Source organism: Polyergus mexicanus, unplaced genomic scaffold (genome assembly GCF_030449975.1).
Source record: "Polyergus mexicanus isolate NDT 795.1 unplaced genomic scaffold, iyPolMexi1.0 SCAF_8, whole genome shotgun sequence".
Taxonomy (NCBI): domain Eukaryota; kingdom Metazoa; phylum Arthropoda; class Insecta; order Hymenoptera; family Formicidae; genus Polyergus; species Polyergus mexicanus.
This window is the reverse complement of record NW_027223328.1, coordinates 9510843-9528802: the sequence shown is the minus strand read 5'-3', so window position 1 is coordinate 9528802 and position 17960 is coordinate 9510843. Positions and strand designations below refer to the sequence as shown.

The window sequence follows — 17960 nt, the reverse complement described above, 5'->3', positions numbered from 1 at the left end:
TGTTTTTATTACGGACAGATTCAATATAAATGAATACGTTTATATACAATAGGATAATATAATAAGTCTTTCATTTTTCTTCGACTTTAATTTTTCGATTCATGTATCATTATTACTTCCCGATCAAAAAATCATTATTACCTTATATTATTGTTATATATCAAAAGTTATCATTATAAGTTATTAATTTTTACATAATGCCTTCTTATCTTTCTGCTCGTCTCTTTCCAGCAAAGTACACGAATTGTCGAGAGCATAGGGCACTTTTGAGAGATACTTTTGCGAGCGCATAAAGGAACATCTCTCCGCATATAATACTGGCTTAGCTTAGAATTAACCGGCTAATGCGATCGCCAACAACGATCCCTATCGCGCTGGCCATTTAAGTCCTTAACCAAACTCTACACCTGTCTACCTGTAATCATGATACGCGACTATGCCAACACATTTTTTTTCTCTTCGACAAGAGCGAGCACATCGCATCGAGGATCGCGATGCCGTCAAATCAATACCGAATAGCGTGTCTCGCGAATCGACACGTACCATAGGTCGCTATTCAAGTCGTTTGCTATTATCGGCGCTCCGTCATCATCTGTCTTAAAAGAATACACGGGAGTGAGATAGCCATAAATGGCAATGTATTAAGATGCTTAACTACGACGGCTATTATTAAGCGTTTATCGCTCTAACGATTATCTGCGGCTTGAATGTTCCTCATAATTAAAAGGTAACATATGTAATGAGTTCACTGATAATTAAAAGGTAACGTTGAATCTGCGAGGATGCATTTTAGGGATTCTGATAACATCGTCTAATAATAATACTATCTGTATATCATATGTGATATATGATCTATATAATTTACTCCCAATTTTCCCATATAATTCTCTTGTAATCATATTTCTTATAAATATATCTCTTATAATTTTCCGATATATATATATAAACACGAGTTTTAAAATTGATTTATTCGCACGATTTGTAAGCAAAATCATTATGCGTATTAAAATGTTTCTTTCAAGATTTTGCTACAATTTATTAAAAATATTGTTGCAAGCGATTTAAGGAAACTATCGGGAGGGCAAGACTCAGATTGGTGATGTTAATCAACATTTCTACTTACAATAGACTGATAGCTAAAGGATATACCTTTCTCAATTTCGAAAATTTCTCATGGTATCTCTTGGTATCTCATCGAAGGCAGGAAAGATTGATCGCTCGATCGGAATTCAAGCAGGATTCTTAAGACGAACATGACGGCCAGGTCGAGGAGGGGAGGACGAGACGGGAAATTGTAATTAAACTCGTTTAATAATAGACCCGTACATTCTCGGTATATTTGATCCATGTTGTAAAATTTTACGTTAATTACTGTCAAATTGCCTTCTAAATCGTAATTTAGCCTCGAGTCTACCAGAGTAAGCGAGAAGAAGGATTTTTACGTAGAGAGAAAGAAAGAGAAGGAGAGAAGGGAGGAATTTTAATTTTCACTATACGTGATTTTGTGAAAGAGATTGTCCTGTGATCTCGCCGACGCGACGGTAGCTGACCCCGTCCCGAGGAAACCATAACGATGTGTTACATTCCCTCTCGCATAAATCAGGAAGCGAATACGTGGGATTGGCTATTTTAGCAAACCGGCCAGCCGACGATCAACGCGATGTCATTCTCGTAAAAAAATTAGCATACCAGCTATTTGTATACTACTGGGATTTAACTCGAAATTTAACCCCTCTGGCTGCGTCTCACGTAATGTTGCTTTCTCGAAAATTTCCATTAATTGTAAGACGCATTTGACAGAAACGCATCTACTTAATTACGAATATATCGTTTAAATTTATATCATTTCTATAATAATAGAGTGTATAAGAAACGACGCAAATAAATTGACAAATAAATGACAAGTTTTAACTGATTATACATTAGTTTATAATGTTTCGTACCGGAGCATTTGAACACTGTTTCTAGGAAAAAATTTTTATCGTACCGATTTTCGAGATTTAACAGAAATTATTTTTATGATATATAGCGAATTTTTTATTGAATTTAGAAAACAAATTAGAAATGTGTTGAACATTACATTTTTCTTACATGTCGGCACAATATTTTCGTGAACAGATGGCGATACAATGCAATGAAATTGTAAGGCAAAACATAGCGCTGCTAATTTAATTAAAAAAAATTTGACCCGACGGAATTTTTCTAACGGCAGATTTAAATTCAGCGCTCCGACATATATTTAGAAAATTTATGGTTCCGTTTCTGGCATTAAAAAAAAAAGTATAAAATTTATAAACCAGTATTATTTACTTAAAATGTCATTTGATTTTGATTATAGAGAATCCTATCTCAAGGCCCGACCAAGAGAGACGCGGTATTTTCTGACGAAGGAATGAAATTTCAAATGCGAAGGATCTCAATAGCGGATATGTACTCACCGGTATGCGGCATGTCGACGACGAGCAATCACGTCAATCTGAAACAGAGCAAGCACAGAGCTCTTTAAGACTCTCAACGGCGAACTGTAAATCATATAGTGCAACGTGAAACGTATGTACAGCGCGCATCGCGCCGTATATTAAATCCTTGCGAGCGCGTACATATATGTATGCGCGCGCGTGTTACACCGTGCGACGTGTTATAGAGTATAGCGGGAGTATAGCCTTCGCCATTAATGAATTTAAATGTATTCAAAGGGCGCGCTTGACGCTTGACATGGCAACCCTTAAATATGCAACCGTACCGATAAGCGAAAGCGCGGCGAAATATTGCCGCCGGTGGTCGCCGACCGTGACTCTCATTCCCGAACGGATCGTCAAGATCGGCGACCGGCTCCTCGCCCCCCTCCCCCCACCCATCGCGATAACTTCATTTTCATATTTTCGTTTCGCAGTTTTTTCGCCGACTGTGCATAAATTGGCAATTTCGCTAATGGTGCTTTTCACATTCCCCTTTTCCATCGTTCGTAACAATCGCAATCGATCCCATTGACACTTGGCTCCTCGATCGATGTATATATATGTTTAACCCCATGGCTGTCGCAGCGACAGAGGGTAGAAATCGCTATCTCGAGTTTGAGAACTGGCGCGTCGGACAGAAGCGGAGCGAGCGGAAAACCACGTGGAATGCGTGCGTAGCGTGGCGGGTGGCGTGTACTTTGTGATGCAAATTAATGCACGATTACCGAATCACCCCTTGCTCCACCCCATCGCTCTCGCCGACTACCCTCCTCCGCCTCTCCTCGCATCAGGTGTGTATGTACGTGTCTTATTTGTGTAAAGCGTGTACGGTGCAGCGGGGACGTTGGTATACGTGTAATAAGGTATACGGATCCGCCTTCACCCCCGTCACTCGATGCTTACCCCGGCATTAGGTCTGGTTACACGCTCGCTCCCCGGCCACTAATCTGATGTAACTATTACATACGTTACGCGATATAGTCGAAATGGCTATGCGCGAAGCCTCGACGAAAACTCATTTCTTCATTCGCGGTGTCCTTGCGATAGTCTACTTTCTGGCTAATCGCTAATTTGCATCGTTTCGCGATCGAGAACGCTGTTGTTTTTTTCTCTCTCTCCAATCTGGCAAAATACTTTCTAATTAGTCTCATTTACCGTTAATTCTCCGAATTAAAGTATTATATAAACTTGGAAAAAAAAAAAAAAAAAAAATCTATCGCGAAGAGTCTCCGACTTTTATCAAAAGAAAAGTCGATTACATGCGGGGGAGCGATAACAAGGGACAAGCTTAAAAAGTACAGGTGGTTCTTTCGGCTCGTCGACGACGCGCGTATGAGCAATCGCATCGACAAAGATAAAGTCTCTTGTAATGAGAATTGAGTGATTATTATAAATCAAACGTACCCGCGGCTACAGCGAGCCGGACAGCCGTCGCGTTTCTCGCGTGCCTTCTGTGTTTTGCCGATGTTACTCTTGCAAACACGTGTCCCGCCCTTTTCTTTTCCTCTCCTTCTTCCATCTTTCGCTCGTCTCGCGGACCTAAACGCACGCAAACGTTCCAAACGCGCGTCGCACTCTCGATATTTGTTACGCGGATCTTTATTCCCTAGCATTACCCGCGAAAAAACTTAAAGACTCCCAATATATTTCCTTATATTATAAAAATAATCTGCTTCCATCGTCTCAAACGTGAAAAAAAGATTCCTTTCCGATAATTAAATTCCTTTTCTTACAACTGGAAACTATAAAAGTCAGACGAATCGTACATCCTGTCAATTAAGGGGGGAAAAAAAAAAAAAAGCTTACTTAAAGATTAATACGTGAAATCTCGATTATGGACCTTTTCCATCGATTCGTAGAAGCTTTCCGGCAACGCCGGGAACGACACGAGTCGATTTGAGAACCGCGACGCCGCGGTAAATCGCCAGTATAAGGTCACGCTTTTACGTGTAAGCCCTAAGCGAAATCTAGTTTTTGTTTATTCATTAGGCTACCCCGCGCTTTAAGTGGTACGCGGAGGAAGGCTGCCTCGCCGCAACGGCGACGGTGGTGCAGGACGAGGGAGGAAGGAGGGAAGAGGACGCGGGAAAGGGGGGGTGGACCGCCGTATCACCGATACGCCACCAGCCATAAAAATCTGAATATATTAAGCCTACATGTGCACGACATCTCGCTCGGATCGTGAACACGTTACCCGCGATAATCTACGCTCGTTTCCAGCACACTTTGCACGTTTATGCGTATACCCGCGGCGGCTACCGTGCGCGAGTACGCGGACGGTTTTTATCTCTCTCTTCTCGGCGTCGTCTTCCTCTACCAATTCTCGAATCGAATCATCCTGTATCAATTGAGGATCGTTTTATTATTATTCCGATTCGCCGCGCCGCTCTCAATCCGGAAGAGCGAGAATTTAGCGGAAGATCGGGGCGCACAGGGTGTCTACTCCCTGGAAAAAACGTAGAAAACTTGGAATTGTCAGAGATTTCTTTTGTTCCTGAGAAAAGTCAAGGAATTCTTCTGAAATTTTGTCGAATGTCAGGGAATTTTTAAACAAATCTTTTCTTTCATCATTTTTCTCTTATATCGTAAGCAGTTGAAAAGCATTAAGAAGCGACTATACGATAAAGCAATTTGCTTTAAAGGTTGCGTGAAAAAAATCTTTAAAATATTCTCTTTACCCGGAGTTTTGAACAAAAATATCTGGATAATCAGGGAATTTTTTTTTTACGAGATTCGAGTAGAGGGACACTCTGGGTATACAAGTCACGAGCACGTTATGTATTAAGCTGCCAATAATTGCCTTTCTCGCTATACTTGCTCGACAAATTCTCTTCTACGCGCTTCTATTTTACTTTGATATCCATAATAAATTTCATACATCCAAGCATGAACTTTACGTGCGCTTTATCCATAATAATATTTCATCTTTCGCAAATAACGTAGCGCTAAAATAATCTCGATGCGCAGACACGGGCCATGCCGATCCTTGAATTTAGGATTTTCTTTTACAGTTACGCGTCCAAATGGCCGAGCGGATAAGCTTCCGAGAGCACGGTAAGAAAGATCGGCGAGAAGGAAGGTGACCGAGAGGAGGGGAGGGGCGGATAATTAGAATAATTCGGGCCGCCGTGGTTCACGCCACCCGGACGAATTTGCATTTTAAATGAAGCGATGGCGTGCCAGGGGCCCCACCGTGCCGCCGAGAGAAGAAAACGAAGAGAGAGAGAGAGAGAGAGAGAGAGAGAGAGAGAGAGAACGAGTGCGGTAGAACTCTGTGCTTTATAGGGAACTTTAATATTTATCGCTTATATCCTCCGATCGCGAATATAAGTATATGTATATATCCGCCTTTTCCTTCCTCGGCCACCATCGCAGTCACGGGGAAGGGGGAGGGGGGAGGGGCTCGCTCATGTTCATGTCGAAGCATAGCCCCGCTGATTTCCTTCTCCCTTCTCGTCCCTTCCTCCTTCCTTCCCCGTCGGATCATTATCGCGTAATTAGCGCCGTTGATTTTCACGTTGCGTCATCGACACGCACATGCGCGACGATAATTTTGCAATTTTAATTCGTTGAAACGCGACACACAATTATTCTCCGGAGACGATACCTCGCTATCGATCTTTGTCGGAGTCGCCACGGATTTTTTTTTTTTTTTTTTTTTAAGTTCCTGTACAGATTGAATCCTATATGGGACAGGTATAATCGATAAGTATCAAATATCGGAAGCTCCCGATGCAAGATACCGCGAGGGGGGTACGTACGTCGCTCGCGCACGTGCGCCGCGGGCGCAAAACTGCGTTCGAGAATGTCATTTATTTAGGTCAGATTATTATCGTGAACGAACGCCATAAAACGACGAATATACTTTCTGCTCGTAAAATAACATACTTTTCCACTAATTCGTAAAGGAATAATCGTAAAGCGTGCTAGCTCGCGACACACGTATCCGACACAGGAGATGTATGTATCGAAGAAGAAAGTTTAAACAAAATTTAAGTCACTTGCACCAAAAAAAAAAGAAAGAAAGAAAGAAAGAAAGAAGAAGAAGAAATAAAAGAGCTGAAAGTATCATCTCGATTATAGCAAAACGGTTGAGGGAACAGAATTAATCGTGGACTTGCGGACGCGCGAGCGTATATGTTACAGCTGTAGGGGTGAGTTTTTCTCGATACGCGAGCGACACGTATCGACGTTTATGAAAGTCGACGTTGAGATACGACGGGCGATAGGTACCGAGCGTATAACGAGATCGAGGCGGATCAGTCTGTCTAATTGGCAAGAAACTTGACGGATAATTTATTTATCGAACCGAACGGCCGCGATCGTAACGCGGAAAAGGTCCGTCACGGTGTGCTCTTGCGAAGAAATGAAAAAAAAGGGGGGGGGAGCGCTTCCCCCCTTCCCCTCCTCCCCCGTACATACCTGTTGACTTTTTTATGATATCAGCTCGTAGTTCTCCTTCAACTTTCGAGTGGCATTCGCTCTTCTCGAGGATCCGACAAGTTTTCGTCCTGGGATCCGTTCTCTTACTTTGGTCCTCTTCCTCCGCCGTTTTACTTCAATTTCCGTTGCTTCAATTTAGCTCGCGTCGAAATGGATACTGATACAATATCATGTTTTGCCGTGCGCGGAGAGTCCTGGCGAGACGATTCGTCCTGGCGTGCGTCGCGTGCTCGACTCACGCAGGAAACGACATCGCTTTCACGGCAATGAGACGTGGACGTGACACGAAAGCCGGAAAGATGGAAAGAGATAGATGAAAAAAGAGCAAAGAGAGAAGGGGGCCGACTATGTATAATAGTACATCCACGAGTGTACGTCAGATGACAACATGAAGGTCTTTCTCTCAACGACCACCTTCCGCTGTGCGAACCGATGATCCGCTCTTTATCCCCTATGCGCTTTCTTCCGCGTCCCTTCGTTCTCTATTCTTATTCCGCTCCGATACCCGCGCGGAAACGTGCGGTCGACTATCCTTGATGAAGTCGCGAGGTGGACGTTGCTCCTTCATTCGGAGTCATAACGATCGTCGAATGCACGTATACGTTCGGATCCTTTAATGATCCGATCAATCGTGGAAATCTTGATCATTTCTTCGATGGAATCGCGTTCGTAATTAATTGTACAGTCGTAAATATATTGTAATCTCTCATAGTCTCCTCGATCAATGCCGTCCCAATCGTCGACAAAATATTGAGATTCTCGCCTGAGAAAAACTTTCGTCTTCGCGTTAACGTTTTCTTCCACTTCCACTCGATTGGAGACTCACTGGTAACCACGCGTTCAACTTCCGACTTCTCGAAGAAGAGATTGTAGTCCCGCCGCTTCCTCGGCTTCTTCCTCCTCTTCTCGGCAAGCCGGTGCTTCCAGCTTCGTTACTCGTGTCGCAGAGCACGTGCAGCTACTCCGAGTAGTCAGCGGAGTGGTAAAGTCCGCGCGACACGAGGGCAAACTCGCGGTGGAGACCGCAAACTGCGGTCGGTCGGTCGGCCGGCCCGGCGAACGCGCTCGCGAGGAGAAGGACGTACGTCAGCGAGGCAGTCGGTGAGGCAGAGGTAAGAGGGAGAACTGTGCCTGGATAGGCACAGGTACCGACGAGCGGAATACGGGCAAGGGCGCGAGAGCGCAGCGAGAGATATACGCGGGCGTCCGTGCGTGCGCGCGCGCGCGCAGCAGAAAAAGAGAGAGAAGGAGAGAAAACGAGAGACAAGGAGATAGATAGGTAGATAGATAGATAGAGAAAAATAGAGAGAGAGAGAGAGAGAGAAAGAGAGACGATCAGGACAGGATGATGTGGACCACGCGGAGGACACGGCGTGTCTGAAGTGGGCTCGGCCCGCAAACGGGGGTTACGGGCTTTGCTTTCGGTCAGGTCCCCCGTACCCTCTACCACCGCCTGTACTCGTGTCTACTTCTGGCTCGGTCGTACGCGTCGTGTGTGTACGCCGCGGCAAGGAAGAGAGAGAGAGAGAGAGAGAGAGAGAGGGAGAGAAAGAATGAAAGGGAGAGAGAGACCGAGAAGCGAATCGAGAGGGAGAGAACGAGAATGAGAAAGGGATGGGGGGGGGGAGGGGAGACAGAAGGTGACGGTAGCGTGTCGTCGCGTGCTGGATGTTGCATCGGGCAGGTCCGCGTGGCCTGTGACTCGTGTGGCCCGTGGCCCGGGTTGTGCCCATGATGGAGAGCGGCTCGTGGCCCCCGCCAAAAGGTAGATAGAGAAAGAGAGAAAGACGGCAAGACTGGAGGGGTTGACTCGCCCGAGGAAAGAAAGAGAGCCCGGGGATGGGCGGACAAAACGCGTTTCTCTCTCGTTCTGCTACTCTGACATGCCTTCTCCTCCGAAGACGAGCTCTCTACCTCTTTTATCCTCTTTTATTATCCCTCCCTCTCTACGGCTCGCTCTTTTTTGCTCGCTCGCTCTCTCGTGCGAGGGTAGTTTCCTTTGCGATCATGCTCGTCATTACTAGCTTCTCGTTTAAATCAGTCGTATTTTTTTATTTTTTTCCAACGCATACTCGCGCAAGAGCTGTTATGCGTGACAATTACATCTTCACACAGCGCACTGCGTGTTACGTCGAAAGTTTTTTTTTTTTTCAACACTTAAAAACTTTTCCACTGTGTGACACGCACGCGAATGTACGGGATTCGCACGAGCCGCGGTTGGATATAATGCGCCAATTTTTAATCGAATATATTAAACCAATTTATATATACGCGCTCTATTTTAAACGAGTACACGATCGATGTTTCTTCTCCTTCACATTTTTTTCGATTACGCGCATTCGAATCCGTGTGGCCGGTCTTAAATTTTATTCGTTGAATGTAAGGGTGACGTTTTCAATGTCAATAGGACACGGGGCGAACGGCGGACAGCGTTTAACGGTCCTTTGTCTCTCGTTCGCGAAACACGCAAAAGACGTTTGTAAGGCGAGAGGTTGCGTAATACTCGCAATCCCTTTGAGGAAGACGTAACCGGGCTGTGTGTCGGGACACGCGAGAATCTGTACAATCGGTAGTTCCCGATGAGTTCCACGAAGATCAAAGTACGTGATCGCTTCGCGCGGTCGCAATCTGCGTCAGTCCTTGGCTGAGTTCTTACGCAAGAGGCGTGCGTTTCTCTCTCTCTCTCTCTCTCTCTCTCACTCTCTCTCTCTCTTTCTCCTTCTTTCTCGACAATTATACGCTTGAAAACCCTTGTCTCGTTCGAGTCTCAGCACCGTCGTTTTCAAACGATTTGCCTCGAAATGCCGGGCAATCCGCGAAATGCCGGGTTCGATACATCGGGTTCGGGCCTCTCGGAATCTACATCGATCACGAAGGACGCGAAGGTCGACAATGAACGGGGTACGATTCGAAAGGTTCCGTCGAGCCGAGAAAAATGGTAATTTGCAGGTATACATCGCGAATATTAGTTTGGAGCCGATATTCGCGTGCTACTTCTCGTCCTCGACCCTCTCGCGCTCTCGTTTCGCTCCCTTCTATGTAGATCACGTTTACGTATATAACAAAACGTAACGGAATACAGGTTTAAAAAATATCTCTTCGCGTAGAGACGAGCAGAGTTTTCGAGTATGTATCTTGACGGGAAAGAATTAATTCCTCGGAATGATTTAGCATATCGCGTTTAGAGTACCGCGAGCTTTGTTTAATATATAGAGTGTCGAATGACAAATAAACACGAGGGTAACCACCGCGCTCTGTTCCTGTAACGACTCCCCGCGGAGTGATTGTGGGACCCCCCCCCCCACCCGACTCTCGATATACTCTTATATATGAGGATATTCTCTTCTCCCTCGACGTCGGCGCAGGTTGCGCTTCTTCACGGATCATCGCCCATTAACCATCACTGTTTCCGACCCGTTGATTCAAATGTTACGTCGCTGGATTCTGAAATACCTCTGTGTTTAACCGCTTTATCTATTTTTAGCTCCAATTCTCTCGCGACGAACACGTCGCGGAAAAAGGAATCGATTCTATTAAGGTTAATACCGACCTATCTATCCACGTGCAAGTTTTTATTTTTCCAAGAGCAAATCAACGACGGATCCACTGTGTGTATCGAGATATCGTCAACGCCCTTTGTTTGTCTGCGCGGAAGCCGTTATAAAACGGAAAGAGGACGAAATTTGGGCGATTATTATTACTTAGCCGCAGGTACACACCACAGAACGGAAACTAGGATACGAAATTACGTTACCGCGCGTTACCTTATCAGATTCGACGTAATAGCGGCGAGGGACAACCCCCTTAACGAGCAAAAGATCAGATCATTACGACAAATTAATTTATGGTCGTCGCGCGGAATATTCCAAGGAGGAAGGCGTATCTGACTCCTGGTCTTGAGTATGCGTGACATCCAGGACAGGTGAGCATTTTCAACCCTCGATACATCCTCACATCGCGTCCGACGAATTTCGGTTTTCGCCATCGGCGTATTTAGATCGCTATTCTTGACTATTTTATATTGTAAACATCGTAATTCGGTTTTACTTGGCGTTTCTTTTCAGTAACACAATCATGTGAGATCTCGCGAAACACGATTTTGATTAATTTGTTTTGTTCAATGGTATATGTTGTCGAAGATAAAAGAAAAATAAATAATTGTTTCTTTTGCTCTTCCCGATGATGATCTCGTCTAAAATATACAGCTGCCGCTACTATCGATCCATCAAAGATCCAAAGATTTCAAAGATATTAGGAACGCGGCCCTTCTCTTTCGTTGATCTAGAGAGAAATCGTCTCTTTTTTTACGGCTTAACACACCGCAGATTTCACGGCTGCGGCACCTCGATCAAATATTAATCTCATGGATGAAATTGTAATTTATGGAGAGGCGACGAAAAGAATACGAGGAACGTACGAAAAAAAATTGTGCGCGAGGCGCACCTACCATTTTTCTAAGAGGATATTAGGACGAAGCAGGTAGACCGACGGGATATTTTCGCGCTTCTCCAACACGCGACGAAATGTTTAAGCATCAGTTCTCCCTCTCTCCTCTTGTTTTCGAATGCTAATAATTTTTCTACAAAACCGTAACGTTCGAGACTAGTCGCAAGATTATTCGCGCGTTTTTCATTGGTAACCGGCTTGCGTAAAAGATGTCACATCGAGTAAATTATCATTCGCGAATATAGCCTTTAATTTTTGCAATTTTTCGTCGATATCGCACGTTAAATATAACGTCGTATCAACGGATATGGCTGGCGGCTGGATTAAATTGTTACGTCCACCCTCTTCCATTTACTTACCCCGTCCGTCAGATATCGAATTCCGGTCGAGGTTGCCCGAAGCAGCGTCGATTCCCAGAGTCGTAGGATCGATGACCAACGTACACCCTCCGTCCTTCGCCCCCTAATCGACCCCTGGTCGCGCGCCCCGCAGCTCTCTTAACGACGGATGATAGTATCGCGCGGTCTGAGTGGCCCGATGACACCCGCGCTGATACACCCCGGTCCTGTCATTGGTCAGCCCCACCGGATGGATGGTATTAGAGGGTTTCACCGATTGGCGGCCTCTTTGGAACGCCCAGGAAGGATGCGCAGCTGCCAGGACATGCGTAATCCGTCGGCTTGATCGACGTCGAGGTCGAGGGAGTATAACGCGCGACGTAACGATTATTTCCATAGTATATGCACCATCACATTTTACCACCACCGTTCCTTCCCTATAGACGACACTTGACGTTCTGCGATTGTCGCCGCCTTTCTCGCCCTTCAACGCAACTAACGTTGAATTCCACCGAATCGATTTGAGTTAAATCTACGCCGTTCAAAAATTAATTGACACACCGTCGCACATCTAGAAATGTGATGGTACATCCTTCGCGTCGAACAATTCATGATCGGTTTATAGGCAAGGATAAAGTATTCGTCTCGCGATAGATATATACGAGTACTCGATCGAGTCCCTTAAAATCATCGTATCAACGGGTATCACGGAGGTGCTGCAGGTGCTGTTCAAATGTCACGTGAATGCGTGAAAGAAATCTTTGTCATTCAGACGCGCAGTTTCGGAGAAACCCAAGATGCTCGGAGCTACGAGCAGTGAATTTCGATAATTGCAAGCAATTGCTTGAAATCGTAGCAGGTGCCAATAACGAGCGACATTTCGTCAATTTGTAACGGCAGTGTACAAGAAATTCGTCTTGTTTATCTCGCCGTTTTTCAAAGCATCACTCTAAACAGCTGTAGGGCAAAATGCGTTCATTACTCGCTAACAAGAACTATCCGTATACCTGAACATTTTCTTGTATTTTTTAAAATTATATCTGAAAAAAAAAATAGGATTATATCATTTGACGAAGAATATAATTTTTTGATAAGAGGATAGACTTAGTTTAGTCGATGCTGTTTGTTCCGAATCAGATTATTCATTATCTTGCCAGAGTTTATAACAATTGATCGTATAGTTCTTTTATAATAAATTCACGGTATAAACGCAAATCGAATCCTTCCTCAGAAACGAGCAAAACGAGAGAGAGAGAGAGAGAGAGAGAGAGAGAGAGAGAGAGAGAGGGGGATATCCAGAGGCAAGGGAGCGGAATGATAAAAAGGACGAGGGCGGGCCCTTCTCGCCGATTACCGGTAACCTGTTGACCAGAAAACGGGTGCAGAAACAAACGCGGATGATGCTTAGAGCAACACCTCGCGGCTAAAGAGAATCAGCCGCATCGTTATATATTATATATTATACTACCCCGAAATTGTCGAGCGAGATATAATGAATATTTATATTTCGGAATATTAGAATTATCTCACTTTCACTATTAATTTTAAGAACGATTAATTTAGAGAATTTTTAAGCTTGAAATTTATTATTTTTTTTTTTTAACTTTTCACAGCTACGCACGTGTCAAAAAAGATGACGCGACGCAAACTAAAGAAATTTTATTTAATATTAATCATTACTAGATTCTTTCAATAGCCAACAAGACCAAGAGGGACGAGCGGCCATCGATCTTTCTCGACCGTGTCTAATCGTAAGTAATCTAGCGCGTTTTTGGCGATTTTAGGAAGGCCTTAATAGCTTCGGAGGGATAGCAGCATCTATTTTTCAAAAAATAGATAGAACGCATGAAGCCACATCCGTTCACATTTGCGTTTAAATGTGTGTAAGCAAATTAAAATAAATAATGAAAAGTTATAGGAAACACAGGGAAAGAGAGAGATTATTATGTAAAAAGACGAAATAGAAATCTCGGAATATATTTCGTTTATACATGTAATAAGTTTTTATTTTTAAAGCGCACCAAAAGTGACACTTGAGAGGGTTTAAATTATCGGGTTAAGTGAGACACGCGATTGCGATATGTATCGATGATTCACACACGGACGGATCGTGCACATTGATAATATTTAGGAGTAAAAAAGTTTCCCCCATACATATAGGCCCAGGCACACCTGACTAGCAATTGCAGCAGGTTACATTTACGTGTAAATTGCACCGATCTCGCGCCCTTCCTTCCTACCTTCCTCCCTCTTCCTCGTCTCAATCCCTCATCGCGCTAAAGCGATAAATTACAAATCAGACCCCTTGGTCTTGCGAAACAAAACATCGCGCTACGCGCTTCGTCTCGTATTCTCGCGCTTCATTATTATATAGGCAGATGCTAAACGTTTCTCCGTGTTTCTTATCTTCGCCGCCTTCCTTTTAAACCGGCGCTCGTTTTTTTTTCTCCACGTCGTCTCTCACATCCTAGCGCCTGCCACATTTTTAAAACACCGGTCGCGTGCTCGATAACCCGGGTGAGGTTCTTAATGAATTTCTACGCGGCGAACGCGCAACCACCACCGAGATATTAATCGAAGATGGGTAAGGCAAAATAGAGCTCGCCTCCTTTGATACGATTTGATACGTTCGCGCACGCCCCGTTCGTTATTTGAAACTTCATCCGGGTATTATTCGTCGCGTGAGAGAAGGAAGGGGAAAAAACGAGCCGCTAAATTTCGACACCGTCGGTAGTCGATTCAAGGTAAATTCAGGTAAAAAAGTATCGCCAGGCTTCAATAGACTGTGAAATTTGCATTAACTTTGTTTACGCACGCGGCGAGTTTTCGCACTCGCGCCGCTGAGGTCCGTAAGACAAAAACTTCCCCGATCCTCATTGCTGTGATATTGCTATTAAACGTTAAAAAGTGAAGACAGGTCCTTCTTTTTCGCTCGATTTTTGCTGCATTTCTGTCTCGTAGATCCAGACGAAGATATCGGCCGCAGATAGAAAGAAGTAAGGGAAATAAATACGGCGCTTGCGTTTGCCGATCGTCTGATTTGCGACGACGCGACACGCCCAAAACCTGGCCCCAAAAACTTCATCCGTATATATGTGCTTCAATTTGCGCGAGCAAAATGTATGCAGTGCGGTGCGTGCCGAATATATATTATCGTCGGAATCGCAACATCTTCATAATTTTAATAAAGACCTTCGAATTTATCGCGCACATGACAAGTATGCAGACATATGATGTCGTGATAATCCGTTTGCGCGATCGCTGCCGAAGATCGCGACCAACAACACTAAGTACACACGCGTCGACTTAATCGGGTGTCAACTGTAAATAAATTAGCATTATGCCCTGATCTAACTCGGAAATAATCCTGTAATTTTTATCAGGCTTGTAAAAATTTATCTCGAGATTGATGGAGGAAGGAATAAAAATACTAATAAAAAAAAAAAAAAAAAAAGAGAGAGATAGAAATTGCCATTGCGGGCAAAAACAAGCGTGAGAATAAAATACAGTAAATTGATTTCATTCCTCCAACTTTGCCGAAAGATGATCGGAGGATACGTTTATTTTGTTGGAGGAAAAAGCTTGATTCGCGTCTCGGCACGCCCATAGTTATGCAAAAAAATCTCATCCGCGTAGCGTTTTAATTCTCGTACGCGCTATCAGATCTCACAATCGATCCTCAGAGAAATTCATATGTATATTATACAATATAATTTTAAGCAGATTAATATTTACGATTAATTTTCTTTCGACCTGTCTCGTTCGCCTAATAACTACACGTGACTACTCGCTCTTTTAATTACCATACAACAATCCCTTAATCTGCTATTTCAATCTACTCGAAATATTTTCACATTTAATCGTAAGTATATGGAAATGTGTAGACGCATATATTAGTAATCTTTAATATAATTTTACGTAGGCATACAACTTTGTCGGTTTGCCTTATCTTACAATCGTTTGATTAAAATAATATCTATTAAACATTAATCGTATTTTTTATTTATATGCAACGGAATTGAGATCAATTGCAATCGTTTCAACTATTCGGCCGTCATCTTCATGCCACCTTCTCCCCCTTCTTTTCAATCTCTCTTTTTCTTGGGATGTTTCTTCCGTGCTGTATCGCAGAAGCGAACCGATTCCCTTTTTATAAACAGGCTTCGCCCCAGATTGACTTCTCGATACCATTAAAGGTGTCCGAGAGATCTGGCGAGCATGTTTCTCGGGAAAGACGTTTAATTTATTGCGCGACCTGAGATCCATAATCGAAAAAACATACAAAATCTGATCATGAGAAAAAAATTCAAGTCGCGTGTAAATCATATCGATAACATACGCGAATCTCGCCAAAGAACGACATACATATTCGGGCGTGTCTTTAATACGTTACCTGGATTTACTCGTCGAGATTACGCAGATTGTAATTTTCCGTAATACATGGACATGTCGAGTCCTATCATTACCGATACTTAATTGGGTCCCGTGACGCTCCTGATATCGTAATTTCATTACTTATCTTTTGCGCCAGATTGCATTCACGGAATTTCACTCGGCGAGCCCTCGAGGTGGTTTCGCGTTGCGAAACGTGGAAGCACCTGTGCGCGCGCCTTAATAAATAATTGCGAATCGATTCGGGAATTAAGAGGGTACAAACAAAATTCGCCGTCGGGATCGTGTAAAGTACGCCATGATTAAATCGTAACCAATTAAAGGATCGCCCCTCGTGTTTATTTAATCACGACTGCAGCTCCAAAATAAATCAACGTTGCCACACGTCGCGCATAATTTTGCGAATTAGATAAACAGAGTGGGTAAAATATAATTTCATTAGATTTATAAAGTTCGAAAAAATTCGTATTAATTCTAGACCTTCGTAATATGACGTACTAAAAAAAAAAAAAAAAAAAAAAAAGATCCTTGATAAAAAAGATATATTTCGAGCGACTCGAGTATTTCCTACTCTGTAATCCCGATACTCGGAAAAATTGCAGTTTATTATTGATACTTGATATTCTTGATTATTGAATCTCTCGCTTTGCACCTGTTGCTCTCGAAGGTCGAAAGAAGCTCGATAATTACGAAGCAATCAATTAAGCGAAAGGGCTGGATGCGAATACTCGCTCGATTATGATGTATGTGTACACATCGCGTTACATGCTCCGGTGTAGATATTGGCATCGTCGATTACCATATAATTTCTTAATTGCTGAAATCACTTATCTACTATCCGTGACGCGCGATTTGCTCCAATTTCTTTATTCTCTTGCATGTCGCGGTTACATTACGATCGTACGAGCACGTGAATCGGCGTATACACCTACACGAAAGCTCGTCCTAAATCACTATAATGGCACACTTCAATGCGAAAATAGAGTCACGATAATTGGCAAAATCGCAATCTGATACGGCATTATTCCATTTCGTTTTCTGAATAGAATACAATTCAGGAGTTTAATATCGGAGAGAAAATATTGAGTAATATTATACTAGCAAGTGTGTGTGTGTGTGTGTGTGTGTGAGACGCTGAAAAATCTCAATTGAAACGTTATAATAACACGTTTTTTTATTTTAGGCTTAATCTCTCACTCCCTCGTCTTTTTTACCGAAAAGCTTCGAAATTTACTTATGATCTTGTCGCTCTTTCATTGAACTGTGCTGATGTTTAAAAACCCTACCATCCTCATGTGTTCCGCTATGAATATAAGATAGTTAAATCATTTTATATAATCTTCCTCTTTTTTTTTTTTTTTAAAGGATTATTTTGAGAAGAAAACATTTCAGAGAAACTAATACGAGAACGCTCTGCAAACGAACGAAAGCTGTCTTTTTTCGGACGTAAGCGCGGCCTCTAAACAAGCTCAATAACGCTCCTTATAAACGGATAAATAATCAAACTCATTCTCCGCATCGCGGCAATCATCAATTTATAAATGAGAAAGGACTAAACGTTCGATCGTACGCACGAGCGTGCAGAATCCGTCGGGCTTGATCTTTGACGACAGAGGGGATAAAACGAGGACTCCCTCTCGCTCGGCATCTCAGCCTCACCTCGTTAAAAGGAACCGCCGTGGCGGCGTAATATCTCATTACAATTTTTGCCACGGCGCGTAATGGCCTCTCGATTTACACCGCACGTTCGTCCGCTCGCTCGTGCTCACGTTCGTCGCTCCGTTAGGTGGTGGCCAATCGAGCCGATGAACCATGGGGCCCGTCGTGGTAAACCTCCGGAGCGTTAACCAGTAACCAGTCGCTTCCACAGTAATTACGGGGC

The 17960-nt window shown here is 43.5% G+C and overlaps 2 protein-coding genes across 4 annotated transcripts in view; both read right to left on the bottom strand.

Annotated features, from left to right (window-relative positions):
• The window catches only part of Poxn (Pox neuro), a 66162-nt gene that overhangs the window by 15426 nt on the left and 32776 nt on the right, over positions 1-17960 (bottom strand). Inside the window, exons 1-2 of one of the 3 annotated variants that reach the window (XM_070300345.1) lie at positions 11708-11744; positions 2439-2476 (exon numbers count right to left, since the gene is read on the bottom strand). In XM_070300345.1, the coding sequence (XP_070156446.1) occupies positions 2439-2451 (13 nt within the window). In that variant the 5' untranslated portion in view covers positions 2452-2476; positions 11708-11744. Of the gene's footprint in view, positions 1-2438; positions 2477-6881; positions 8064-11707; positions 11745-17960 lie in introns of those variants that run through there. The other 2 variants (XM_070300344.1, XM_070300346.1) reach the window with 2 other exon arrangements.
• Prosalpha5 (proteasome alpha5 subunit) overlaps positions 12706-17960 on the bottom strand; it is a 90357-nt gene continuing 85102 nt past the window's right edge. The window contains exon 6 of the mRNA XM_070300355.1: positions 12706-12726. Coding sequence (XP_070156456.1) covers positions 12721-12726 — 6 coding nt within the window. The 3' untranslated portion in view covers positions 12706-12720. The remainder of the gene's footprint in view (positions 12727-17960) is intronic.